Source organism: Amphiprion ocellaris, chromosome 19 (assembly GCF_022539595.1).
Source record: "Amphiprion ocellaris isolate individual 3 ecotype Okinawa chromosome 19, ASM2253959v1, whole genome shotgun sequence".
In the NCBI taxonomy this organism is placed as follows: domain Eukaryota; kingdom Metazoa; phylum Chordata; class Actinopteri; family Pomacentridae; genus Amphiprion; species Amphiprion ocellaris.
In genome coordinates, this window is record NC_072784.1 from 14818840 (window position 1) to 14845648 (window position 26809).

Genomic DNA, 26809 nt, shown 5'->3' on the forward strand with positions numbered 1-26809 from the left:
CTTATTCACTTTAATCTATTTAAAGTCTATCAATTCCAATACTTTTGCGCACCTAAAAGTATTTGTGTTCCGTTACAAATAATACTATCTTTTAAGTTGTGTATTAGATCCAGATGTAAATACCTGGAAATAAAAGCTGAAATGTTGACCTCTTGTTTCATCTTCATCTTTTGATGCCAAACCCAGATGCTTTCAGTCTGCAGAAAAAACAAAATAATTAGCGTCACTGTTCCAGTACCCTTGGTGGGGAGTGTATATACAGAACTCCCTAATCATTAAATTAATTTACAAAATATGGCAACAGGTAGTCGAGTAATGATGAAAACACATTTTGTTGCTTTATTGTGAGTTTCTGTAGTTAAATAATTTATTTTTAGGATGTGGACAGAATTTTTTTGAGTTTACTTTTTTTGTTTAGATATTCAGATTTTGGCAAATTTGGGTCCCTCACATACATCTGCATCTTTTCTTCTATATTCAGTTTGCATAAACCAGAAGCCTATGTTCATGACACACAATTACATATGATTATAACTATGTAAATTATATACTACTTTAGCCTGTCATGCTTAAAGCATCTGCATTTCGGTTCTGAAATGTGATAAAATGCATTATTGTATTTTGGGTTAGCTGTTTTGTCACTGATCAGCCTTTAGGGGGCGCGTCGATCACTTCCCTACACTTGCAATTATACTAGCAGATTCCAACTTATTTTTAAAATATATTAATTTGTCGACAAATAAAATACAGTGATTTATTTTTGTTAAAATAGTTTCTATTTTATTGTATTCGCAGTGTTTTAAGACGATATATTGACTTCTGTATTTTTCTACACGGTCCGTGGTTTAAAGAAAGTGCGACTGCGTAACCGAAGGCTGCATTTGCAAACGCTGATGGAGAACAGGCGAGGCTTTCAGGTTGGTTACGCGATGGCCGCTCTCTCAACAATATATGGATTTTAAAGAGAAAACAAAGCCCTCGTCGCTACGAGAGGCGTGTTGCTGTCTTGACTAATCATCGGAATGGTAGCGGTATCGTTTTAGCCCGTCAGCGTTGCTTTAATGTCGGGTCGGAGGCGTCTCGTTTCTGTTAGGGACTCTGTTTTTCTGCCCCGTCTCCCGGGCCTGGCTGCAGCTGCCTACACTGTAGCAGCGGGGAGCTACTTTCGGGTGAGCGGGCAGTCGGTCTCACAGAGGTGGGGTCTGAATTTAGGCGAAAGCAAGTCAGTAGAGCGTCGAAGTGAGACGCATAACGTGAATCCCGCCGGGAAAATGCAACCGATGTGGGCGGAGGGTGAAGAGACGAGAGTTTTAGCTCCTAACTTGATGTTCTTGCTAGCTAGCATTAGCCAACGGTAGCGTTAACTTGCTAAAGCCACTAGGCATAACTAATTTAACAGCAGTTAACACTGTCTGGGTCGAGAGCAGCCGGTAATGCTGTTATTATGGAATATTTTGGAACCCGAATTCGCTGCATTTAACGAGAAGTCTGTGATCACGCTGGGAAGCTGAGTTTCTTTACGTTTTGTCGGTTAGCATGTGCTAACAGCAGGCTGCTAGCTCAACTATCTCGTCAGTGACGTAACGCTGGTCATTGTTTTGACAGCATCGTAACCGCCGCTGACAGCGTCCTCGTTGTTTTCCTTCTGAGTTTATTAATTTTGCTCTGTCTTGAAAATTATTCTAACAGGTGCCGTGCCAAAAAAGTGATCATCTGGTACAAACTGATTCCATACGTCTACAGCAGCTTTTATCTAGATTAAACGGTCATAACGTGCATATACACAGAGCTTTATGTTTGTGGTGGTAGCGAAGGTTTGTCTTTGTGGAAGTCGCTTGTCGCTGAACAGTTGCAACCAAACAATTGTGTGCAGTTTAAAGCTAATCAGACATGGTATTTAGGATTACGCTGGAGTTGCAACCACAGATTGATTAGATGTCAGCTATTATTGTTTATGGTGTCTTTTCTCCAGTTAACTAAATGTCTTTGGGTCTTGGACAACAAACATTTGTCATCTTGACCTTTAAGAACATTTATCACCACGATCAGAGATTTTGTTGACCAAACAACTAATCAATTAATCCAGAAAACAATGGATTTATCAAGAGTTGTAATAATTGTTAATTGAAACTTAAGAATATAGGCAGTATAATAGTAGTATTGTTTTTGTTGCTTTGGCTGCATGTCTTTGGTATGTCTTTTACCCTTTCTTAGTCTGTATTTAATGTCTAAAATGAAACAAATCATCTCCTTTTCAATTATCCTATGGGCTATAATCTTTAAAATGTAACCTTGATGAATGAAATCAAGTCAGTTGGATGCATTAATAACATTTTAGTGACACTGTGGCACTTATAGTCAGTGTTTGGAGAGTGAAAAACTGCATTATATGAGTGGAATCACTTTTTAGAGCTATTTTGACAGGTAGAACAAGGTATTGTTTGTAGTCTAGCACACAGAGCAAGTGAAGTAGTTAAGAATCGTAAGTGTAACTGCCCCACAGCCCGCAATCAGCTTTGGGTGGACAATCATGTTTTGGCACAACACCAGACAATGATCTGACAAGTTAATCTTTGGCTAACTTACGTGACTCAGCTCATCATGTTAGTTTAGCAAAGTATACTTGGACTGTAATTGCTACAATGTTTGAGATCAGTTCAGCTTTATTCCGCATCTGATTTGTGAAAGGTTTGTTCCCTCTGGCAGTGATGTGATTCTGTCTCCAACGCAGTCTGTAATCCTGGTTTACTGTTCAGTTGTAGGATGGATCCAGACAGTGGGGCAGAAACACAAAAAGCTGTCAGTTTGCAGTGGAAGAGCTACAAACTCGTCCAGGACCCAGCCATCAGGCGGGTCACACAGAAAATCTATAGATATGATGGAGTGCATTTCAGTGTGCCAGTAAGTAAATTTGCATTGTTTTATTTCCAGTCATGTGTCAACCCAAAATTGTATCTCTGAATTGCATCTTGTTTATTTTTTCTAGGACTCTGGATTTCCTCCTGTGGGTGAATTGCGCGATCCTCGACCCCGGAGACTATGGTCCAGGTATACAGAATTGTCCCTGCCAGTGCCGAAGTTTAAGGTGAGAATAGCTGGTCGACATAAGAGCTGCAAAACATTAGAAAGAAATGACAGTGTGATATGTGCATCTCTGCAATAGTTAATAAAGCATAGTAAGTATAACACAGGTGCAACTTACTCCAACTGCAAGATGCAGTCTGTGGCTAAAGCATTGCAGCCTGATCTGCTCGTTTTGTGTTGCAGTCTTCACCATGTTCGCTGCTTTCTCTGTTGTTATATAGACTCAGTGTCTCTCAACTGCAGCCAACGCTTCTTATCCCTGCTGTGATGTTCTCACTTGTATGATCATTCAGGAAAATGCTTTTTGCAAACAGCGACTTTTCCTTTGTTAACCCTCATTAATAAAGTGGATGGACAGACCATGTAGGGCTCTGATGTCTGGCTGGACCACGAGTCCATTGTAGCTGGGGAATGTTCCAATTGTGACAGTTCTGTTTCAACCTGTGCCTTGCATTTTTATGGCAATGTAAAAAAAAATATATAGGTGCATGACGGCATTAGATACCACTTGTCAAGCAACTGGATCATGTTTGTAAAACCCACTTAGATAACTGTGTTTTGCCATCCTGTCTTTCATTAAATTAGAAGATACCGTATCAGTGATTTCCGTCTGCTATTTGGAAGCTGTCTGGTTTGATATAACGCTGGTATCCAAGATAGTTTTGGGATGTTTGGTTTGCACTCGTTATACAGAGCTTTGTAGTGCTGATTTAAATGTTCGAGCAAATTACCCATGTTGTCTCATGTAGTTACAGCAGTTGCAAGACACAGCCGAGAGAGTACCTGTTTTTGATCAGTATCATCCTCTCTGTAGTTGAAATATTTACATGCAGTTGATATTGGCTTTCTTTTTGCAACCAAATCTTCCTTTTCAGTGTTTCTTTTCTTGGATGTCAACAAACTCGGTGGCTTGTAAATAAAATTAAAAAGCAATAACACCGGGTATTCAAGAATCCACCAAAAGCTGTAATTTATGTTGTATGAGACAGAAAATGAAAACCGTGAGAGTATTCTCAATAAATTTTCCTCACTTCATTCTGCACTTCCTGTGGTTTAGTTTGATATGACTACTCAGTGCTGAAACAATCGTGCAGCGCTAGGCTATATTCATTTTCCATATCTCACAGGCTTCATTTCTACTGAGCATTTCCCTGATGCTCTCACTTTTCTTGACAGCTTGATGAGTTTTATGTGGGTCCCATTCCCCTCAAAGAGGTGACCTTTGCTAGACTCAATGACAACATCAAGGAGCCCTTCTTGGCAGAAATGTGCGCCAAGTTTGGTGAGGTGGAGGAGATGGAGATCCTGTTTCATCCCAAGACCAGGAAGCATTTGGGCCTGGCCAGAGTGCTGTTCACCAGCACCAGAGGAGCTAAGGATACCGTCAAGCATCTGCACAACACCTCTGTCATGGGTAACATGATTCACGCACAGCTGGACATAAAAGGTGAGCAAAAACACCTCCGTTAACATATGAGCTGCTTGATAAATGTTTTTACTTTGATGCATCAGACAGTTTTGTTTAGAGCAATGTTTGTGCTGTGACTACTTAGTAAAAAGATGGAATACATTTGAGAGTTTGGTTTAAAGCTGTGGTTTAGTTCATCAAAAGACACTTTAACAAACTGGCCTATTTACCCAGACGAAAATGCAACGTGTTTATTTCTAAAAAGCTCATTTGCTTAGTTCACATTGAGCTACAAACAGACAATGCATGCCTCCTACGGGCTGCACAATCCTCTAAATGTGTTATTTAATAATTGAAAAGGTAAGGAAATTTTTACTCTGTGCCCGGATCTGTAGACACACAGTGAAACACAAGCATGTGATACAAATATATCAGCTCATTTTTTACATTTGAGACAGAGCTATAGCTCGGAGGTTTTTAAGTGTGTCCTGTCTTCAGTTTCTTCTATCAGCCCCTGTTGTAGTTTTTACCAAAATCAAATAGTTACGGAGTTTCTTGTGAAACCCTAATTATAAAATAGTTACAGTCTATATCAGTGCTGCACTCATTTCACACCCTGCATTCATCTTCCTGCAACTTTTGTTTTTGATGCAGGTCAACAAAGGCAGAAGTATTACGACCTGATAGTAAACGGGTCCTACACTCCTCAGACAGTGCCGCTGGGAGGCAAAGCTCTGACAGAAAGGCTCCCGCCTCAGGCCTCAACGCAACCACAGCCACAGCCACAACCTGACACGGTATTGTTGCAGCGTTTTTTTGTCTTTAGTTATTTAAATTATATTAAGATGCATTCGAGTGTGTTATCGGTATTATTAGTGGTGCCACACTCCCTGAGAATCGGATTATGTAATTAGAAAGGGAACATTTTCCACTTGATTGATTTTCCAAATTCTGATGTGTTTTTTCTTTCTGCACAGTCATCGGAAATCAGGCGGAGGCTTTCCAGTGAGCTTGCGGTTTTGGCAGCAGGGGTCCAGGCCCTCACATCGGGAAGCATCACCCCCTGTTCTGCAGATACTGGCTTCAGCGATCAGCGGCTGGACACGCCCCCTTCCTCCATGGCAGGCCCCTTTACCCCAAGCTCCTCTGCTTCTTCTCAGGGTGGTGGAGGGACACCTTACAGCTCCAGATCGGGAACTCCTTTCTCACAAGACTCTGGTTACACTGGCAGCAGGTTAGCAGTTGATATTTAGCTTACAGAAAATTCAGTTGAAATGAAGTACATTATCGCATTTCAATTTGAAGTATGAATCAAAATCAGTTTAGCTGCAAGATGCAGTGCATCCCATTAGATTGCAGAACAGCTATCTAATGTTAATTTGTTATGCATAGACAAGATGAAACTGGGAACTGAAATCACATTTAAATTCACTACAGTAGCAACAAAAGATTTGTGCTGTTGTTACCTACTTTGGTTTTTATGAGGTCAATTTTGGGGTTTATGCTTTTAATTATTGACTCACCTGGCATTGAGCATGGGTAGTAAGTGGAGTAAGTGTTGTGGAGTCCATTAAATCGTACTTTATTCTGCCTCATCTCTGTGTTTCAGGCATACTGGCTACAACACTGGCGCTTTGGGCAGCGGCTACCCTCCCCAGGACATGTTACCTTCCTCGTCTTCATCTTCTGCAGTCTCATCCACTGTCGGAGGATACAAAGTGTCTCGTTACTCTGACGATGCACAGGAGCCTTCAGTGTACCACCGAGGTCGCCCTATGTACCCCCCAACCGCATCATACCGTCCCAATGAGCCGCCCTGCTACCCCCCCTACCCCAACGTTGGAGGACCTGGGCCACACATGGTGCACCACTCCTCAATGCCTCCACCTCCCCTCGCCAACCAATATGACCAGCTCCCAATGTCGGACAGGGACAGGGACCGTGACAGAGACTCAGGGGGGCGGTATGGGCCGGGGGGCATCGGTTCCAGAAGGTCAAGTTACCATCACCAGCAGGACACAAACTCATCCTCCAAGTACCATTCACATCACTCCCACCACCACTCAGATCGCAGGGATGAAAGGGGTTACCGGCGAGACAGCCTGGGCTCCCGGTCAGGTGACCACAGCCACCAGAGACACCGCAACCACCACCATTCTCACAACCACCATGGCAGCAGCAGCCGCAGGAGAAGCAGCCATGACCGGGACAGGGACCGAGATAGAGATCGAGACAGAGACAGGGACAGGGACAGAGATAGAGACAGTGACTTTTCTAACAGCTCTGACCCCAGATACAATTCCAACTCCTACCGCTCTTCTTCCAACAGCATGTCTCCTCCCCCGTCATCTTACTCCGCATACTCCTCCTCCAAAGAGCCTGCCCCAGCCCCTCCTCAGGGATTGGATGCGTCCACCCGTCCAGGGTGCACGAGCCTGGCAGAGAGGGGCCCTCTGCCGTCGGCGGGTGCTGACAAAGACTACCACGCTGGTCACCACAGTGCTCTGCCTCCACCTCCTCCACCGCCTCCTCCACTCCCGCCAGCCTCTGTTATTGCAGCGGCTGTAGCTGAGACGCTCGGAACACTGGACTTCAACCAGGACAGTCCGGTCCGTGACGAGCAGTGGACAAAGCCAAAACGCCGTCCCAGCACCCCACCAGCCCCACCCAAGACGCCACCACCTTCTTCTCCGCCCCACCCTTCCATTGCATCCTCCTCGAACTCCCCTTCCTCTACCTCCCTTCCCCACCATCTTCCTTCCTCCTCCACCTCCCCGCCACCCCCTCAGCGAGACTCTTCTTCGCCAGAGCCTGACTCCACCAATGAGAGTTTACCATTTGTCTACCACAGCAGCAGCCTTGACTCTCGTATCGAGATGCTCCTAAAGGAACAAAAGGCAAAGTTTTCTTTTCTTGCGTCTGATGAGGAGGATGAGGAAGACAGGAAAGAGGAGAAGCAAAGGGGCAGAAGTGGGGATGGAGCAGAGCGAAGAGGTGGTTCAGGTGATGTAACAGGGGAGCAGGTGGGAGACAATGGGGAGAAGGACTATAGAAGGAAAGGAGAAAGAGACAGAGATGGCCACAGAGGAAGGAAGCGGGGAAAAGGAGGAGAAGGTAGGAAGAGTCCTACTGTACTTACAGCAGCCACACCACCCTCCTCCACCTACTCTCCCCACATCCTACCCCCTGAAGAACCCCAGCCCCAGGTTGTCCTGTCTGGGATTGGAGCTTTGCAGGAAGAGTCTTCCCAGGTCGGATCTGCTGATGCACGGAGCAGGACAGGAGCACACACACCACCTTATAATGGACAGAGTCAGGTATGATCAGTGCTTTTGTTAAAGGTCTTTTTAAAAATAGTTAATAAAAATGCAAACCACTAATGAACATGGATATACAGGTGAGCAAACAAGGGACCTTTTGGTGAAAAGGAACAGTAAGAAAACAAGAAAAAAACCACTGGACTGGTAACACCAAGTTGAAGTAGAGTGTGTACAAGGATACTTCAAAAAGTTCTCAGCCAGTTTGGGGCATAACTGTATGCCATAATGCCTTATATCACTGTCCACGGGGAAAGCCCATCCACACAGCTCATGGCACCTTCTGACTTCTAGATCTGTGCCAGGCTGAGAAAGGGGCATGGGGCAACACATTTGGCTGCTTCTGCCACCTGTGCTATATGGACATGATCAGCATACCAGCTCAAAGCATTCCTCCTCTTTCTTCTTTGATTGCTTCAGACATTTGTTTTTGTGGGGAGTGATATAGTATCACTTACTATGTCACTCAAGCTCTGTTACTGTACTCTCATATGTTCCCTTTTTATTTGTTCTTCTGTTTTGTGGAAGTTATTTCTCTTTTTGTAAGTGTGGTCATCTCTGTTGCTTAAACACACGGGCGGTTTCCAAATTTACACCAGGACTCTGTTTTCTTTCAGGCCTCCCCTCATTCCTCAGGGGAAGACATGGAGATCTCAGACGAGGAGGAGGAGACGACTACCATAACAACAGTGACCACCCATCAGCCATCCGTCACCTCAGGATCCTCGCCATCCTCATCTCAGGCTGCCATGCCTTCACAAACAACGGACCCTTCGTCCTCACCCCCACCCATCTCTGACTCAGCACAGCACTTTGGCACCTCCATGCACCCTCCCATACCCTCCTACCCTCCTCATTTGCCTCCTCCACCTCCCCCTGGTTATTCCCTCCAGCCTCCACCACCGCCAGGGATCCCTCCCCTTCCCCACATGGAGCTGCACCCAGAATATCCTCCTCCTATGCCCCACCACATGTATGACTATGCCACGTCCATGGAGCTGATGAACCAGTACAGTGGTGGAACGCCCATGTCCTTCCAAATGCAGACCCACATGCTAAGTCGCCTACACCAGCTGCGCATGTCATCATCCAACGGCACCCCAGGCCCAGGCGAGGCAGCTACTGCTGACTACACCTCCTACCATCTCCACTCTATGCCTCCACCTCACTCACACCACCCCTATATGGACCAAGAGGGCAGCGGTGCAGGCGCTCATTATGACCAAGACCACCGCTACATGCCCCCGCACATGCCCTATCCCTACGCCGACCCCCACAGTACTCAAATACCACCACCTCCACACCACAGCATCCCGCCCCCCCACACTGGCTGGTCGCCACATGTCTTACCTCCGCACTACGCCTCTTACATGCCCCCACCTGGCTACGGCACCATGCTGCCTGGGGACGGAGATGAGTACAGGGCCCCAGGAGAGGAGATGCCCATGCTGGCTGAGAATCCACATGAGGCCACGGTGCAGATGGTCCTGGCCACTCTGATCCAGGAAATGAAAAACATCATGCAGAGGGACCTGAACCGCAAGATGGTGGAAAACGTAGCCTTTGCCACCTTTGACGAATGGTGGGAGAGGAAAGAGACCAAGGCCAAGGTGAGGAAGAGTAATCAGAGCGGTGATGGGATTGTGTCTGTTTTTAAACTTGCTGTTTCTGCTTGTTTGTGAATATAAGAAATGCTTTTATTATCAGTTTTTTTTTTTTTTTGGAGATATTGATGTAAAAGTGTGTTTCATTAATATTTGAAAAAAAATCTTAAAAAATTGCATTCCTCCAGGCAAGGGCTGAATGATGTGTGGAAAATATGTTATTGTGAGTTATCTGACAAATGCTGCATTTCATTTGTGATACAGTTGTTTTTTTTTTTTACAGTCAAGCTTTAGTTCAGTATTCATGAGATTTACAATATGATGGAGCATGAACATGAAATATCATAAAAATGTGTGACTGTGGAGGTACTTTAAACACAGAGTCAGACGGGCTGCCTAATGCATATCCTACATTTTAGCCTTTGTGATTTCATAAGTGCAGTGCTTCAAATTTAGATTTAAAGTCAATTGTTCTGCTGTACATCAGACTGTATTTTTTTAATCAGATGAACAACGTCTTCGTCCTTACTTGTTCTCTTGTGCAATTGTGGTTCCTACATTTAAATACTGACATGTTTTATTACCACCATCTGTCTTATAACTACCAAGGGGATGTTTTGTTATCAAAGATGTCACTTCTGTTTCGTGTCAGTTTGACTTTTATTTAAGCAGTCATGCGGCACCAAACTAAGGGGAAGAGACACTGTTACGCTGTTAAGTGGAAAGGGCAGAACAAAGATGTGATTGATCTTTTTAAATCTTCAATGTTTTTCTTCTTCTTCCAGCCTTTCCAGACAATGGTTAGGGGGGTGTCTGCCTTACGGGATGATGAGAAAAAAGAGGAAAAGGTCAACCGTCCACGGGAGCCTCACATGTCTCTTGTGGATTGGGCAAAAAGTGGTGGCATGGAGGGCTTTTCTCTCCGTGGGACACTACGACTGCCTTCCTTCAAGGTACAAGCTTGCACTGTGGCCAATCTTAGACCATATCTCCACGACTGACGGCTCACACTGTATGATTGAGAACATGATCCACTCCTTTGTCTATATGCTTGCATGTAATTTACACTTGCCAAGATATATGTCAACATAATCACATAAGGTTGAAGCAGTGTTCCGTTTTGACTCTTAAAAGAAGGCTATGTTGGTAAGTTGTTTTTTTGGCCTTTTGCCTTTATTATAGTGCACAGTGGGGGGAGAGAGAGAGAAAGGAAATGTGGGGGAAAGACAAAGGAGTAAATGGCCATGATTCGGACTCGAACCCATGACTGCTGCATCGGGGACTATAGCCCCTGTTTATGGGTCGCCCACTCAACCTTTTGAGCTACAGGGGCACCCAAAATGAGATTTTTATTCATAATAATAGCAGGAGTTTAGGGCAACCAATTAAAATCTTGGTCGACTGAAATCATACCTACTCTTCAGCCAATCGATGGGTTATAAAAAAAAGAAATCTGTACATTCTCTCTAGCTCAACTAATTCGGCCACAGTGAAATAAGTGCACTCTACTTATTATTACTCTTTATTAGATGAATCATTTATAGACATAAAAAAATAGTATTGGCAGCATACTAAATTATTTTATCATCAATATTCCATACTGAAATGATAACACTCGGATTACATCAGTGTGCTCCTGCCCATGCTGATTTCCGAAAATAGAACTATATCACCTTGTGATCCCATCACAAGAACTATTGAGGTTGTGCTGATTTATTATTTTTTTATGTTCCTGTCTAATTGTGCAGGTCAAAAGGAAAGGACCTCAGGAGCTTGAAGAGGGAGACATGAAGAGGCCGCGACCCTCAACGCCACCAGATGAAGATGAAGAAGGTTTGTTCTGCCAACATTAAGACTTTTACAGAAGGGCTGGATATTAAGGCCTGGTGCAAATAACTCAAACTGCTGTCTTGGTTCCAGCTGCTGATGGGAGAATGCCAGAGGCAGACAGGCATGGAGCTGAAAGGGACAACAAGAGGAGGAAAAAGAAGCCAAGAACTCGTAAACCTTGGGAGCTCGACAGTGAGGGAGAGGAAACATCTGATGGCTCGTCGACTGAAAAGGTACAGGTTTTTTTTTTTTTAAAACAACTGACAAAACGACAAGTTGTACAAGTTTGTTTGCTTGGGTTCACAGTAATTCATCACTTAGCATAAATGAGCGTGTAAAAACTTTTTAAAATCATTTATTAAAAAGCAGACTGAGCATTATGTCAAATAAATATATTTTAATCCATATGACACGAGTATCGGAGCAGGTTTTTTCATTTTGTATTAACATTTTGATATTCGTAAGTTTGACAGAAATCACATTGTTGTCATTCTTGTTGTTAGCTAGATGGCAGCATTTCACTTTTAGTGTTTTAACGAAAGCCCTTTTTCTTGTGTAGGAGGATGAAGAAGATGAGGAAAGTGAAAAGGAGTCTGATGGTAAAGCACAACCAGTAATTCCATTACTACATCTTTAAGTCTGTGTTGCTTTTATTTAGGACAGCAGTGAGACTTTTTTCTCTTTTTTAAGATGATGCCCTTAGTGCTGACAGTGATGATGAGAGCCTCTCCTCATCCTCTGAAGGCTCTTCCTCTTCAGCCTCCTCATCTTCATCTTCTTCTGAGGATGAGGATGAAGAGGAAGGCGAGCGGGCTGAGAGTGAAGGGCCAGACACCATGGATGAGTCAACCATGGACAGCACAATTGAGAAAGAGGATGACAGGTACAACGTGGTATTCTGTGTTTCATTCATATTATCTTTCATCAGTGCTACCAGAATTTCCAGAACTGTCCTTAGAAATGCATTTGGAAACGGTACATAACACTGAATGTTGTGCTTTTTAATCATTCTGTTTTTGCTTCCTTTACCAAATTCTTGTTCTGTTTTTCTCAGGGAAAACAACGCAGCCGCAACCGTTTCAAAGGCAGAGATCAGAACAGGTTAGTCAACAGTCATTAGCTGCATCATTAAAATAGTGCAACATCAGGCCGCTTTCAACAGCAGGAACGTGTGCGCTGTTTTATGGAGGCTCATACCTTTCTGTATGTTCTGACCGCAAAAACTGCTCATTCAGGTCCATTTTTGGGGGAGAAAAAAAGTCTTTATTGCAGTGTGGGAATCTGTGACCCACTGTGAAACACTGCTTTGCGGGTCTTGGTGCTGATTAGTTAAACTCAGACGACAAAACAGACATCAAGCAACATTTTTTTGCCATTTTCATGTCTTCATTGAGTAGCAGTCTTATCCTCTCTAACATTGCCCCCAACAATGGAAAACTGACTATATATTCATCAGGAAGGCTAACCTAACAAGCTCTACATTGTTATTTTTGCTACATGCTCATAGAACTCAAGTTACATATACTAACACCTATTTGTTGGTGTTTTCATACACTCTGAATTAACGTGGCAGTTGAAGCTGTTGGATCCTACAGTAATGGAAGCAGATAGCCTTAAATGACTGATTTCATGTAAACGTTTGTCCTATCCAAGTCTTTGCAGTAGAAAACTGTCTGTTTTATTATCAAATGCACATCAACTAACGCCAAAAAGATTAAAGAATTATGTTTAGTTTGGATCAGTCTGTCAATACTCTCTTCCTCCCTCAGGTGGTTCAAAAGACAGCAAGGCGGATGCAACCACAGCACCGACCAAGCACCCTTCATCACCACCGTACCCGCGCCCTTCGTCCCCTATTGTTCTTGTGCCACCTCTCAAAAAACGCAGGAAGACCGTCTCATTCTCCACAGACGAGAACGACAGCAAAACGCAACTGCCAACTGCACCACAATCCCCACCTTCATCACAAGCGGCGGGTGAATCTGCCCTCCTCTCTGGTAGGCTTCCAGATTCTCCCATCACTGCTGCCCCCTCATCTCGTCCCAGTCAGGGTATCCAGCTGCTCCCCTTTGCCTCCAAACCAGGTGAAGGCAATGCCCTCATTGTGCCCCCCTCTGGTCGGACCCAAGACTCTGAGGAGTCCAGAAAGGGACCCCCTGTTTCTCCCCAGACCACCCCTGTTAAATCCCCTGGCAAACGAGGTGCAGGCAAAGACTCTCCCAAATCTGCTGCCCCTCCTATTATGGTTTGCCGCACAGTGCAGAACCTGCCACTGGACCACGCCTCTATGTGCAGGATGGCCTTTGAGGAGGCCCCACCTCTACCTTCAGCCAACAAACGGTCCAGAGGCAGACCTCGGACACCCAGCATGTCTGCTTCTTCCTGTCACTCCCTCAGAGAGGAAGACGAGGATGAGGAGGAAAGTGAGCAGAGGTTGAGACTCAGAGAGCAGCTGGGAGCCTCCAGCCTCCTGCAGCTGGCCTCTGCTTCAACCACTGACCTGTCTGTGTTGGCTGACATAGCCTTGAAAATGGACCCTGATGCTGGGGACTCTGAGGAGACGGAGACATCTGATGAAGCAGAGGAGCAGAAGATGGAGGAGGATCTCTTTTCACTAGAGTCACTGGCTCTAGTTATGAGCCCAGGGGGTGTAATTGTCCTTATGGAGCACAGCTACTGCAAACCTCCTGTTCTCTCAGCACCACCTACTACCAAAAGGACTTCCTCTAGACAAGATTCATCTGTCTTGCTCCCGGCAGACCTCAACGCGATTTCTGGGGTCCTTGAAGCACCAGAGGAAGTCATTGGAGAGGCGCTACCGTCCAGGGGAGATACAGGAGAATACTTGTCTACAGTGGGAGTGCTTTGTGACTCTGAAGATATGGGCCAGGTTGCAGCTGTATCTCCATCATCAAAGAAGAAGAACCTGGTTGGCAAAGGTTTGGAACTTGAACAGGATAAGAGCAAAAAGAGAAGGAGGAAAGACAAAGAAAACCTTGAGGTTCATCATACAAAAAAACAGAAAGAGCAGCCAGGAAAGAAACAGAGGAAGCGGAAATTGGAGGTACGTGAAACTTAATCTGCTTTGTTCCCATAAATGTTTGAGGATGTCTTAATCATATGCAGCGTCACAGACAATCTGTCACAGGGGTGTCTTATGCAATAGAAATATGACAAATTTTTAGGTCCAATTTTAGGTTTCTGTAACGGTGACACAAATAGACTTTTGATGTTTTTTTTGGTAATGTCTTGAAGAAATGAAGAAATGACAGGATTATTCTGTCCTGTGCATGCACCAAGACCAGCAGTATATTTAGATTCAATTACATAAAAAGCAAAAAGTGGCACGACCAGATTCATTTTAGCCATCCTGCTTGTGAGATTCTCTGTGTTTTGGCCAGAAGATGTTTTTAGAGGAACAGACAGGGAAGCAGAGATGTATTTAGCCCTTAGCATTGCTCCACAATAAAAATAATCGGACTCAGTGATGCAGTTAGCACAGACTTACTGATACTACTTCAGTGTTATTCAAAGCGAAAGTCAAACAGGTGCTCTGCAAATAACACAGACTACCTGTTTACACCGCAGGCCTTGTTACCCCAAGAACATTTATGTTAGAGCTCAGTCAGGTCCTGAACCTGCATATATGCATAAATGTTAGCAACATTATCAGATATATAGGTACCCAGATGTTGCCATTCATTTTTGATTTTGAAATGGACTGAAACTATCCAGTAAATAAGTCATTAGTCACGTGACCAGGCCTGTGTGAAATAATGTGTCCTTGATGTCAGTGTAACTAAAAGGCCACACTGCATAACCTTTTCCATACAGGACTCAGACTTTGAGGAAGATGTGGACGTGGAGGAGCTTGAGTCAGGGGAACTGTCCAGCTCAGACACCGAGGACGAGGTGGTTGAAGAGGTCAGGAAGAGTGAGCGTCTCTTTCTGCAGGAGGCGGGGGTAACATCATCCCAGCGCTGGCCGAAACCGGTCCCAGCACCCGAGCCACCAGCCCTGAAGTTTGACAACCGCAGTGAGTTTGAGCAGATGACCATCCTGTATGACATCTGGAACTCTGGACTGGACGGCGAAGACTTGATGCTGCTGAAGAAGACTTACGAGAAGCTGCTGCAAGACGACCACGGCTCTGACTGGCTCAATGACACTCACTGGGTCAACCATACGAATATCCTTTTCAGTGACTTAAATATGTCTGGTGACTGGGGATAATTTCCACTTCAATTCTACAATGTCCAAGGAATCTTTGACTTAAAGGTCCAGTGTTGCGACTAGACTTTTTTTTTTGTCTTTTGTGGTTGTTATAAACTCGGAGGTACAAAGTAAAAGATGCTAAGATATGAAGACGTTGGCTTCTGCCATACCTCAGGTCGCCCCACAAATAGTTTGCCTCCCAGGTTTACAAATGAGTAAAAATTCGACCATATCACGACCTCACAAATAGTTAAACATTTTAATCACTCAAGCTCAAACTTTGTATATTTCTGCCCCCTCATTGCTTCTAGGTGAGTCATTGAGAATAAGCAGATGCCTCGTCATCCACCAGGTTTGTTTATTTTTTACAGCTGTTTCTGCTAACTCTGGCTGCAAGAGTACGTGCAAGCATGTGAGGAATTCTTAGTGTTAGCACCTTTAAGCTAAAAATTTAAGACAAACTATGGGGAACTTGTATTATTTGCTGAAACCGTGTTCACAATATAGTACTTTAAATCAGTAAGTAGCCCGTGTAAATTTTTTTTTTATTAACAGAATTTTCAGGCATGGATAATTTTTTAATTATTCATAGTGTCGTTTGGTTCCCTGCTATTGCCCTTGACCTTTGACCTGCACTAACCAATCTGCCGAACCCTCGGCGTAAAAAGAAGAGTGCAGATGGACAACTCCGTGAGCATGTGACCGGTTGTGCCAGGAGTGAGGGCTACTACGCCATCAGCCGCAAGGAGAAAGACGTCTACCTGGACCTGGACCTGCCCGAGCAGGTCATCCGGGAGGTGGAAAACGTCGACACCTCGGTAGGAAGACTCCTGTTTTTATTTTATATTCATTTACATGTATATCTACATTATACCGCATTTGAGAAATTGATTTTTTCATTTGTTTAACAGCAACAAGCTATATGTGGTTCTCTGATTAACTTGTTTAGGCCTGTTGTACTGGTACTATTAAAGCAACAACCACAAAAGTTGCAATAGGACACAGTTAAAAACTTCATCTGTCCATTTCTTCAAAGAAAGTGTGTCCCGTTTCAGACTGCAGTACTGGGACAGTTTATTGACATGATGTTCACTCCTCTTCTTGAAGAGATTGCAGGGTCCGGTGTGCTTGGTCCTACAGTTGTTGTTGCATGTCATGTTGAGAAAACAGGACAAAATCTGGGTGAAGTTAGTCACACAAGGCTCGCTAAACCCTCTGAATCAGGCTTACGAGGAGAATTAAATTGTTGGTGTGGATGTAAAGTTGGCAAGGAATCCTAATGTGAGTCCAAATAACCGTATCGTTTGGAAAGAAATTATATCTTCTAGCTCTCAGCTGGCTCTGTAAACAGTCTTCAGGGGGCCCAGCGGTTGCTGAATATTATCATTATATAAAGTTAATGTGATGCTTGATAACACCCCTCAGGAGTTGAACTGGCAGGGAAATAAGAACTGTTGGCCCTCAGTCACTTGGCTCAGTTGAACCGGTGATTATGAGAGTTGGGATAATAACTGCATATTTCCAAAAGGTAAAGAAGGGCATTGAAAGATATGTGGAATAGTAATATGGATTCTCAACTCCTAACTTCTAAGTACAGAGTTGTAGCACAATATATAAACATAAAACACGGCAAGGCACTTTATAAGCAATATGTGTGTATTACTCCTAATCAGTGACATTACAGATTAGTTAAAAGTTTTCCAGAATTGCATATTTCCAACTTTCTGAAATTTAATCGTAAATCAAACCATCTTTGCTGTGGTGGATGAAAACTTGACTGCTTTGCAAACAGAGTTTATTTTTTTTTCCCGTTTTAAAGATACTGTGGTTAATACATCAATTGCGCAAGGTGTGTTTTTTTAATATGCAAAACTTAGAAAAGCAGATTAATCAAAAATAGAAATATTCATAGAATTTTACCATTAGTAATAACCTCAAGTCCTGTTTTTTGTTAATAAATATTATAGGATAAAATGAAACTTGTCATTTTCAATCTTTGAAAACCCTGTTTGCACAAATTTTACTTGCAGCTCCAACATAAGTCAATGTGTGTCACAAAGTTGGCATGAACTGGAGAAGGACTGTAGCTGCTCTGTGAGGCAGATGTCTGGCAGATGTTCAGATGTTTATTGCGCACGAACACATAGCAGTAGGTTTCAACATTGTTTCCGCCAGCGATAAAACCAAACCTGCCCTTTTGACTTAATCACTAAATATTTCCTTTGCCTATGCCACAGTTTTGTTTAGCATATGTTGAATTAAGAAACCGCTGACATGCTGACCGTCGACCACAATTTCTCTCCAAAGCATGTTTGTTCTCGTGTGAAGTATGTTTCAACCCCCAACCAATATGACATCTGTATGCAATGTGCTAGAAGGATTTAATGTGTTATTATCTTTTACTACTTACTTGCCAAAAATTGTTGTTTTAAAACTAATTTTATTGTAAGCCAGAAAACATATTTTATTTTTACACTATTTTAAATCGGATCTTAGATCATAAATCTGAATATACTTTATAGAGAATTTACACTCCAGGGAGTTTATATGTGTGATAACTGTAAGGATGTATTTTTGTTTGCGATGCGGCAGATCACTTGTTGTTTTATTTATTAATCTTAATTTTGAAAGTGACAGTTTTCTTGTCTTTGGTTTGAATATATCACCTTTAGTAAAAGGCACTGTTTCAAATAGAATCCCATGTTTGCTTCGTCAAATATGTAGGACAAACATTTTCATTTGATATACTTATTTTTTTAAATTACTATGTAATAATATGTTTGTTTTCACCGTGCAAATTGCATATCGTTCTTTACATTTTTAGTTTTAGGTCTCACTTGTTCTTATTCTCCGTGTCTCTCTTTCGCACGCACACATTTTTAAAACACATTATTCTGCTCAAGCTGCCAATATTTAGTCATGTTTCACTTTTATTATTTTTTTTTAGTATTTAGTTCCTTCTAAACGTATCTGTTCCTCTTGTATAATGACGCCAAGTAGAGTTCAGGTCACATCAGGAAAGAGAGAATTCATTTGACTCCCGTTTAGATTTTCCACATGATGCACCAACATTGACCTCGTGTAGAGTCAGTATTTCTTCACATTCTTCCAGACTGTTGTTAGGGAGAGTGGAAATAATTCTCCGGTATTTGGTGTTAGTGTGGTTTTCAGGGGAAAATCACCATAGTTGTGTTGTGCTGTAGTGCAAAACATGGAATTGCCATTAACGTGTTTTCCATTCTGCCTGTGTGCAGTAGTGAGTTACACTGTGTGCCTGGACACCATATCAGTTGACATCTTTTGTCTTGATCAGAGTAACAGTAGCTTTGTGGCATCAGCACTGTTTTGAGTACATTCTGTCCCTGCCACAGGTACACAGGGATGTGGGTTAGTGTACCTGGTGATCTGAGGAGTGAATAGTGTTTTCAAAGCACAGATCCATGTTTTTTTTTTGTTTTGTTTTGTTTTTTTTTTTTAATGTTTCAGGGAATCTGTTTAGTATTAATACATTCGAAATTAATTTTGGTATCTTCAGGTGATAGTTTGAAGAATAAAATAATGTTAGTTTGAAAACGTGACATGAAAAAAGGAGACAGCAGGTTCAGGACTAAAGGTTTAAAGTAACCTGTCTCAGAAGCTGAATCTGAACATAATTGTACAATTTCATTTGGCAGACGCTTTTATTCAAAGCGACTCACATCTGAGAGTAGATACAACACAAGCAACACAGGCAATTTCGTCACTTGTTAATTTTTTTTCATACATTTGGCTTTTCGTCATGGTTTGACATTTATCCTACCGTTGTACTGTTGATCAGTGATAGCGTCTACTTGTCTTTCTTTTTAATTTTTCCATAATAATGAGGCAGTTGTAGCACTTTGTAGAGTTTTTAAATGTTTGCTCAGTTTAATACATTCTTTAATAGTTGTTGACGTCGTGTACAGGAAGCACTAGTCTTAATGTGCATTGCTTGCATTTTTTTAGTTGCTTCACAAAGCTCTACATCAGTAATGAACATGTTGTGTCTCTATATAGTTTAGCAAACTATGCAAAAATAGAAGGGAAAATTTCCTCCAGCTCTGATGATGCCATTTCCACTCTTATCTCTGTCACTGGTTTCCCAATGAACCTCAGCCACACTGACATTTATATTGCAGATTGAGGTCAAGGTGCATCTCTCGTTGAATTTCCTACAACTCAAGGCCATGTGATAAAGTGATATTGAGACTTGTTTTTTTTACAGCTCTTTCATGTTTGTTTCCTGCCAGGGAGCCAATCGAGTGCTGTCAGAGCGACGTTCAGAGCAGCGGCGCCTCCTCACCGTCATCGGCGCCACGGCTGTCATGGACTCTGACCTGCTCAAACTCAACCAGCTTAAGGTACAACCTCCAACAGCCATGGTATTGCATGTAGCCACTGAATCACAAGCCGACTCTGCAGTTTCCAGCACATTGTTGGGCATTATAGCTCATTGTCGCATACCATCCATCCTGACAGACTTTCGATGCTTGCATTTACCAATAAATGATCTCAGTAATTCCAGGAAGAAGATGAGGTCATATTTCAGCATTGAAACATACTCGAATGACTACAAAACATCACGGTACAGTGCGTAGTAGAGATGACAGGGATGTGTGATTAAGTCTTTCAGGTTATGTGAATCCTAAGCGCTTTGAGTAGGAGGCAGCTGGACCTATTTTGGTTGTCGAAGAGGTTTCATGTCTCATCCAACAGGCCCGCTTCTGTTCTGATTGGTGGGGAAGTAGGATTAGGCGTAGGTTTCTGGTAAACTTCAGTGTTGAAGAGTTTACGGGAAACCCACACGTACAGACTAACACCTACTGTTAGACTGGAGCCACACACTGCATCATAAACCGGCGGTTATCAAAACCCTACACCACTTTCCTGACTGCGTCTTTTTCCCAAAGACAAAGGAGGGGAAATAAAGACATGCACACATCTTAGGAAAGCTCTTAAAACCTGTGGATATCTCAGCTGGGTTTTTATGTAGTCAACAAAGAGATCCGGGAAAAACAACACACAACATCAGACAGAGAAGAAAAGAACAATAGACCTAGCACTGCTCTCCTATGTGTTGCCGTTGTGTCTGATAAAGTATTTTCTCCAAAACACAACATCCTGGTGCATTTCAGACCCACAGGCACTCATAAACAAAAACTGTTGCTCCCTTATTTTCCAAAAAGCAGCAGCTCAACAGTGTTGTATATGCTGTTCACTGCACCAATGAGTGCACAGACCTGTATTTAGATAGACTCAAGAGCCAAACAATGTGAATGCAGTGTAGCAGTAGTTCCTCCCCATCACTAATGTCATGATAGCACCAGTCAAACAGTTGGAAATGTCCTCTTAGAGTAAGGCTTCCTTGAAAATGTGAATGCTGGCCACAAGGTATTGCCTGCAAATAAATCTTTGTCATTTGCTTCATTGCTAGCTAAACCTCCATAACGCTTTCTGTTCACTAACTACCCATGGTCCTAGTGACCGCCTCCTCGGGTCGCTACGGTGTTAAACAGTAATACCAGGTCTTCAGTTAGTCTGCAGTACATTTGTGCACAGGCATTTTCTAACATGCATGTGCTTCGTCCTGTGCCTTATAAGTTAATATATTTTTAATTGATTAAATTATGAACAACAATTAATTTATTTATGGATAATTATAAACATCCTTTCCTCTCCACCACCCAGTTCAAACTGAGGTGGCCTCTTGGATTAAGTGAAACATCTTCAAGAATCATAAACAGTCCAGCTGCCTTCTACTGGAGCACTTAAGATTCGAGTACAAATAAAGTGCTCTCTTTGGCTGTCACTTTGATTTGTTTCAGTACTAAACTAAGCAAAAAACCGATAAGTCTTTGCTGACCAAACATAATGTCTTCTTCAGTTGAAATGACAAAAAAAATGTTTATCCACAGCATATATAAGATGGGTGAAGCCGCAAATGAAGAGAACTCAGACGTCTTTATGATATTATCAGAAGCTAAAAATGATGTCCCCTCCTCAAAGCACAGCTTTCTAGCACATTGTCCTGTGCATAATACAACGTTCAAAAACACTAGAAATGAGAGCAAACTGCTGTCCGGCAATCACCAGCTATTTATAGGTTCACATGCAGTTTGCTCACACACGTGTTTTTTTTCCACCAACAAAAAATAGACCTGGCAGCTGTCCTCAAAGTGGTGATGTTTTGTCTAAACTTTTGACTCTAGGATGTAGCGGTTTTTAGCTTGTTTGCTAACAAAATCTCAGACATAAATAAGTGTGCATGTGATTTTTTTTTTTTGTTTAGTTTTTACCCAAGATCTGTTTTTCTTGCTTCAGATGTTTGTGCAACGTGAAGCTAAGTCACAGAGCTACTTCAGTGTTGAACATACACTACCAGTCATAAGTATTGCACATCAGCAACACCCTAAAACTGGGTGGTGGTCAAGTGTTTGGGTGGGGGGGCATTTTGCACTGGAACTGTGATAAGTGCACTAAATGAAGGCGTAGACAGCTGAACTACTAAAATCAACATTCTCTTCTTACATGTACTGCAAACGGCATGTGTAAGGTCATTTAGTTATTCTAGTGAACATGAAGCTCACTGTGTAACAACACATTTACTGATTTTCACATAGTTCACAGAACATGCATCAACTTTTTTGAAAATTTAGCTTAAGCTTCAAATCTATTGCTGCCCAAGGCAAAGACCCGACGCCCCAGGGAAGTAATTAAAATTGCCCTTTTTACTTGAAGTTCTATTCATGTAAAGGCCTACATGCTTCATAAATTGTTACAAAGACTATTGTTAAAGTGCGTCCTCTCTGTTCTTATGCAGTTCCGCAAGAAGAAGCTTCGTTTTGGACGCAGCAGGATCCACGAGTGGGGCCTGTTCGCCATGGAGCCCATTGCTGCTGATGAGATGGTCATTGAGTATGTGGGTCAAAACATCAGACAGGTATGACGTTTACTTTTGTGTTGAACCAGTGATAATTTTGTAATTCTCCTCAGCTTGTTGTCATTCTGTTAAATGTGTCATTCTAGTCCCAGCTACTCAATCAGTAAACATGCACAATACCTCTCTAAGCACTACATAGTGAAGGACATTTATTGGCTAATTGTGATATAAAGAATAGGGACACAGATTCTAAACATTACAAATCAATAATCATGGATGTCTTTCCATATACTTTTTAAACCACGGACGCTTCATGTTGGCTGTAAAATCAATCAACTTGTTTACTTTAGGGATTTGAAGAAGAAATGAAGTAAACACTAGGTTACTGTAGCAAGTAAATAAACTGTAAATAGTAAATAACCTATAAATAATTCACAATGATTTGATGTCAAAATAATCCTTATAACAGAAATACATGACAAAGTTAGTTAAGGAAGCAGCTACTCAGATGTCAACAGATACTGTTGTAGCGACTTTATCATTCCAGGAAATTTCTGTTTGTGTTTACCGCCACCTCTGAAATGTGTTTCTAGTCAGAGCACAGTTGCCAACAACTTCAACACTTTATTCTGAGTGTTGTTAAAAACGTAATCAAATTTCTGCTGCCGCATCTCTGCTAACAGACACTCAGCTCCTGGCCTGTTAGCTTTTGAAATGTGCTAGCATGAGCTTTGGGTAGCCAGGTAAACCGGACAGTCGCCAGACAACTTTTTAAAAACTTGATATTGCAAAGTTCATCAACAAAACAACCACAGTTACCAGTTAGACAGCAGAGAGGTGCACTTGTTTAATTAACCTATATAGGCAGTAAACTAACAGACCTGTATCTCCATCTGATTGAAGAGTGAGAGGCTTCACCTGATGGAGCGACCAGATACTGTAGCACAGTGATCCACAACCACTGGGCTGTGGGTCATTTGGTGTCAGGCCACACAGAAAGAATAAAAACATTTTTTGTTTTGTTTGTTTGTTTTTCTGACTGAGTTTGCAGGATGTTTCATTTTGAAAAATTACTAGATCATCTTCCTGTCACTTCCTTCTGTGCTTGTTTCCTGTGCTTGAATCTGTCAATTTTCATGCCAGACTAATAAAATGAAGTCGACAATCTAACCCCAGCCAAAATTAATAAAAAACAAACATCTGGGGAGCTTCTTTGAGAAGAGGGAGAGACTTGTTGCTCTTAACAGAAGAAAAAGTAAATACATATTCAGCAAAAAACCTAATTTCATTCGTTTAGGACACAAACAATAATTATTTGTTAGGTGTGCGATGACCGGTTTGTAGAAAATTGTCTTGCTTGAAACTGGTCCATGGTGCAAAAAAAATGGTTGGAGACCGCTGCTATAGCAACGCTACAGTACAATTTCTGACATGCATCTCCGTCATTGTCTTCCTTATCGATTATTATATTTTGAATCACTTTAATAGTAACAATTAATCCAAACATCACAAATAAATATGACCTGCAAATGAAATTTATTTGTGCACTTTTTCAGATATTCGCATGTTGACATTGGTTTGATGTTAACATGTTTTTTGTGTTGTGTGCTCAGATGGTGGCTGACAATCGAGAGAAGCGCTACACGCAGCAGGGCATCGGGAGCAGCTACTTGTTCAGAGTGGACCACGACACAATTATAGATGCCACCAAGTGTGGAAACCTGGCACGATTCATCAACCACTGCTGCACTGTGAGTCCCTTCAACAATAATCGCCCACAATCGTTAAATTTACACTCAATTGGTTGGTGTTAATTGCTGTACCTGTTGCTTATCAGTCTCTCTCTGCTTTCTTCCTTCAGCCAAACTGCTATGCCAAGGTTATCACAATAGAGTCCCAGAAGAAGATTGTGATCTACTCGAAGCAGGCCATCGCCGTCAATGAAGAGATCACCTACGACTACAAATTCCCCCTGGAGGAGAACAAGATCCCTTGCCTGTGTGGAACAGAGAACTGCCGTGGAACTCTCAACTAGTGAACACTCTTCTCTCCGTCACTTGCCAACAACCAGCCAGCCAGCCAGCCCCGGATGCAAACCACCTTCAAAGCAAAGCGACCCCCCAACACCCCCTGCTTCTCCTCCGAATAGCCTCACAGTCATTCTCACGTTACCTAGGAAACACAGACGCACACACTTGCACTTTTCACGCACACTTTTCATTCACTAGGTATTTCCGCAAGCTGGTGTTTGATGGGTTTGTGTAATTTGGCTTGTGAATATTGAAGGAGGAGGCCGGCAGTATTGTTGGACTTGATGTGTCAGAGCAAGTTGTTCCTTTTAACCCAGGCATGAAATGTATCTCTGTTTCAATGCCAACATCCTTTTGGAGGAAGACAGCAACACCTAAAAACAAAACAAACAAACAAACAAAAAAACACCGGTATTTTGTGTCTTCGTCAGCTCACAGCCTGGGATCACTCCTCCAGCGTCAAACCCCTCCTGCACCCGCCAACCCTCCATACAGATCCGCACACAGACGCACAGGAATACCAGACAAATTCAGGGTTTTTAAAAGCGCTCGTTACGGGCGCACTTTTAAGATGACAAACTTCAATCAATTTGGTCTTGGGTTATGCAAGATTTCCAAGTGTGAAGGTTGTTTTGGAGCTGTTTTTTTTTTTTTTTAAATTTCATTTCATAGTATTATATAATAATATTACTATTGCTGTTATTAATGGTATTGTTACTTAGTTGCATTAGCTGTAAGTATCTTACAGTGAAATGAGCTTCAGTGTACCCACCCACTGTCCTCAGTGGCTTTGTGATTCACCAGCCCTATAAAACTGTCGTCTCTCCTCTGCTGTTCGTTACTCTCTGATTTGCCCCAACCTTCCGTCTGGATGAGAGTGAAGCCTTTTTAACCCCCCGTGAAAATATATGTCAGTTAAGTTTCAGCTAAAAATTTACTTTTTTTTTTTTTTTTTTTTACATGGCTGCTGACTTCTGAAGGATCAGAAAAACATAGAACTGGCTCATGTCCTTTTTTAAAAATTTTCTCCCCAGGTTATGGACACTGATGTACTTGCTTTTAACATCTTTGTGTGCTCATTGTGGCTACCTTGCGCGTCCTGCACATTCTAAGAAATTTGTGCTAAGTATCTGAAATTCCGTTCTGCACAGTATCAGAAAGTAATGTCAGCAGCTGTTTTCATCACAGCAACTTTGGAAATGCTCCATTTTTCCTGCCATAGTTTCAGCATCAACAGTACTGTAACCCGCTAAAGTTCAACTATGTTGACAAGGAAGATATTCTGTCTGCAGATGGATGTGATTAGACCAGAATCTTTCCTTATGTGAGTGTACTTTTTAATTCTGTACACAAGTCAGTCCATAAGCAATGATGTTGGCTTTATGTGCACGTTGAACAAAGGCATTTATATCAGTGACCTAAATCAACAAAAGGTCTTTTTTTATTGAGCGTTTGCTTGGTAGGATGTCGGTCTGTAGAGTTGTTTTTTTTTCCCATTATATCCACATATTTTGTCTCAACAGGCAACATTTTATTTCAGCAATTGGCAAAAGCATTTTCTGCTATTCTTTTATTTGTATATCCCCTCACAGATATATTTTTTTAGTTCTTAAGCGAGTCTGTGAGCAATGATGCCGACTGTGCAGCTGTGGTCTACGCATGACCAAGTCATCACACGGTGTTTGTTTACTTGTTCCTTTAATGCTTAGTCGCTCTGTGTGAGAGATGTTTTTAAAAGGCACATTTGTTTGATTTGGTCTCGTAATAGGTTTAGTTTTGTCATTTTCCTCTTGTGTTGCAGCCCTTTCCAGAACGCATTATTTTATTTGGGAGTGTGTCGTTCACCCCGATCAAACATCCCTCCTTGAAGAAATGTATCATCTTGAGGCAAACAAATGTCCGACTTACAAAGTGTTTGCAGCGTAGACGGTGGAAGGAGTCTGTTTGCCTGGTTGACAGATGAGCCTCAGACTAGTCTACGTGTTGTCCCTGTTTTTCTTATGGCCGTGGCCGTCCCAAGTTTGACTTCCATGTTGAACTTTTAACTAGACTCCTTTTATTTCCTTTGTTCCCTCCCAAACACAAAATGTGTAAGATATTTCTTGTTGCAATGAAAGCCTTTCAGTACAAACCAACCCTCTTTACGACAGGACAAAAAGATGAAAGGAAAAAAATCAAAGAAGTACATGTAAATATTGTAGAGGTGTTTGTTTCTCGTAGAAACACACTGATTCCAAGCTGTAAATATGTCGTTCCTTTTCCTCTCTCCATGAGGAGGAAACATGTACATACCTTCCATTCATTTATTTTTTATTGTTTTTCCTTTTAATTTGATGATTATTTTAATATTATTTGCAATATTTCTCTTGTATTAATGCGTTGGACCCTTTATTAATGGTGCATTAAAATATTTTTTAAATAAA

At 42.2% G+C, this 26809-nt stretch overlaps 1 protein-coding gene across 3 annotated transcripts; it reads left to right on the forward strand.

The window, feature by feature from the left end:
* The first annotated feature begins 877 nt into the window (after nt 1–877).
* setd1a (SET domain containing 1A, histone lysine methyltransferase) lies at nt 878–26809 on the forward strand. 3 transcript variants are annotated; one of them, XM_023299483.2, is made up of 21 exons: nt 878–917; nt 2757–2901; nt 2987–3085; nt 4261–4531; nt 5147–5289; nt 5470–5726; nt 6102–7809; nt 8427–9419; nt 10199–10366; nt 11162–11246; nt 11334–11476; nt 11803–11842; nt 11934–12126; nt 12298–12344; nt 13013–14307; nt 15078–15432; nt 16095–16276; nt 19727–19837; nt 22297–22416; nt 23970–24107; nt 24218–26809. In XM_023299483.2, the coding sequence occupies exons 2-21, from the start codon at nt 2764–2766 to the stop codon at nt 24389–24391; spliced, it is 6660 nt and encodes a 2219-aa protein (XP_023155251.2). In that variant the 5' UTR covers nt 878–917; nt 2757–2763; the 3' UTR covers nt 24392–26809. The 3 variants fall into 3 exon arrangements, with proteins under 3 accessions (XP_023155251.2, XP_023155254.2, XP_023155255.2); XM_023299486.3 differs by lacking the exon at nt 878–917 and adding an exon at nt 1041–1169; XM_023299487.3 differs by lacking the exon at nt 878–917 and having other exon boundaries at nt 1213–2901.

Bases quoted from the DNA above. Each gene is read 5' to 3' on its own strand.
- setd1a (XM_023299483.2), top strand. From the start codon at position 2,764: ATGGATCCAGACAGTGGGGCAGAAACACAAAAAGCTGTCAGTTTGCAG. The intron at 4,532-5,146 runs GTGAGCAAAAAC...TTTTTGATGCAG, and splicing joins CGCACAGCTGGACATAAAAG to GTCAACAAAGGCAGAAGTAT. The intron at 19,838-22,296 runs GTACAACCTCCA...GTTCTTATGCAG, and splicing joins TCAAACTCAACCAGCTTAAG to TTCCGCAAGAAGAAGCTTCG.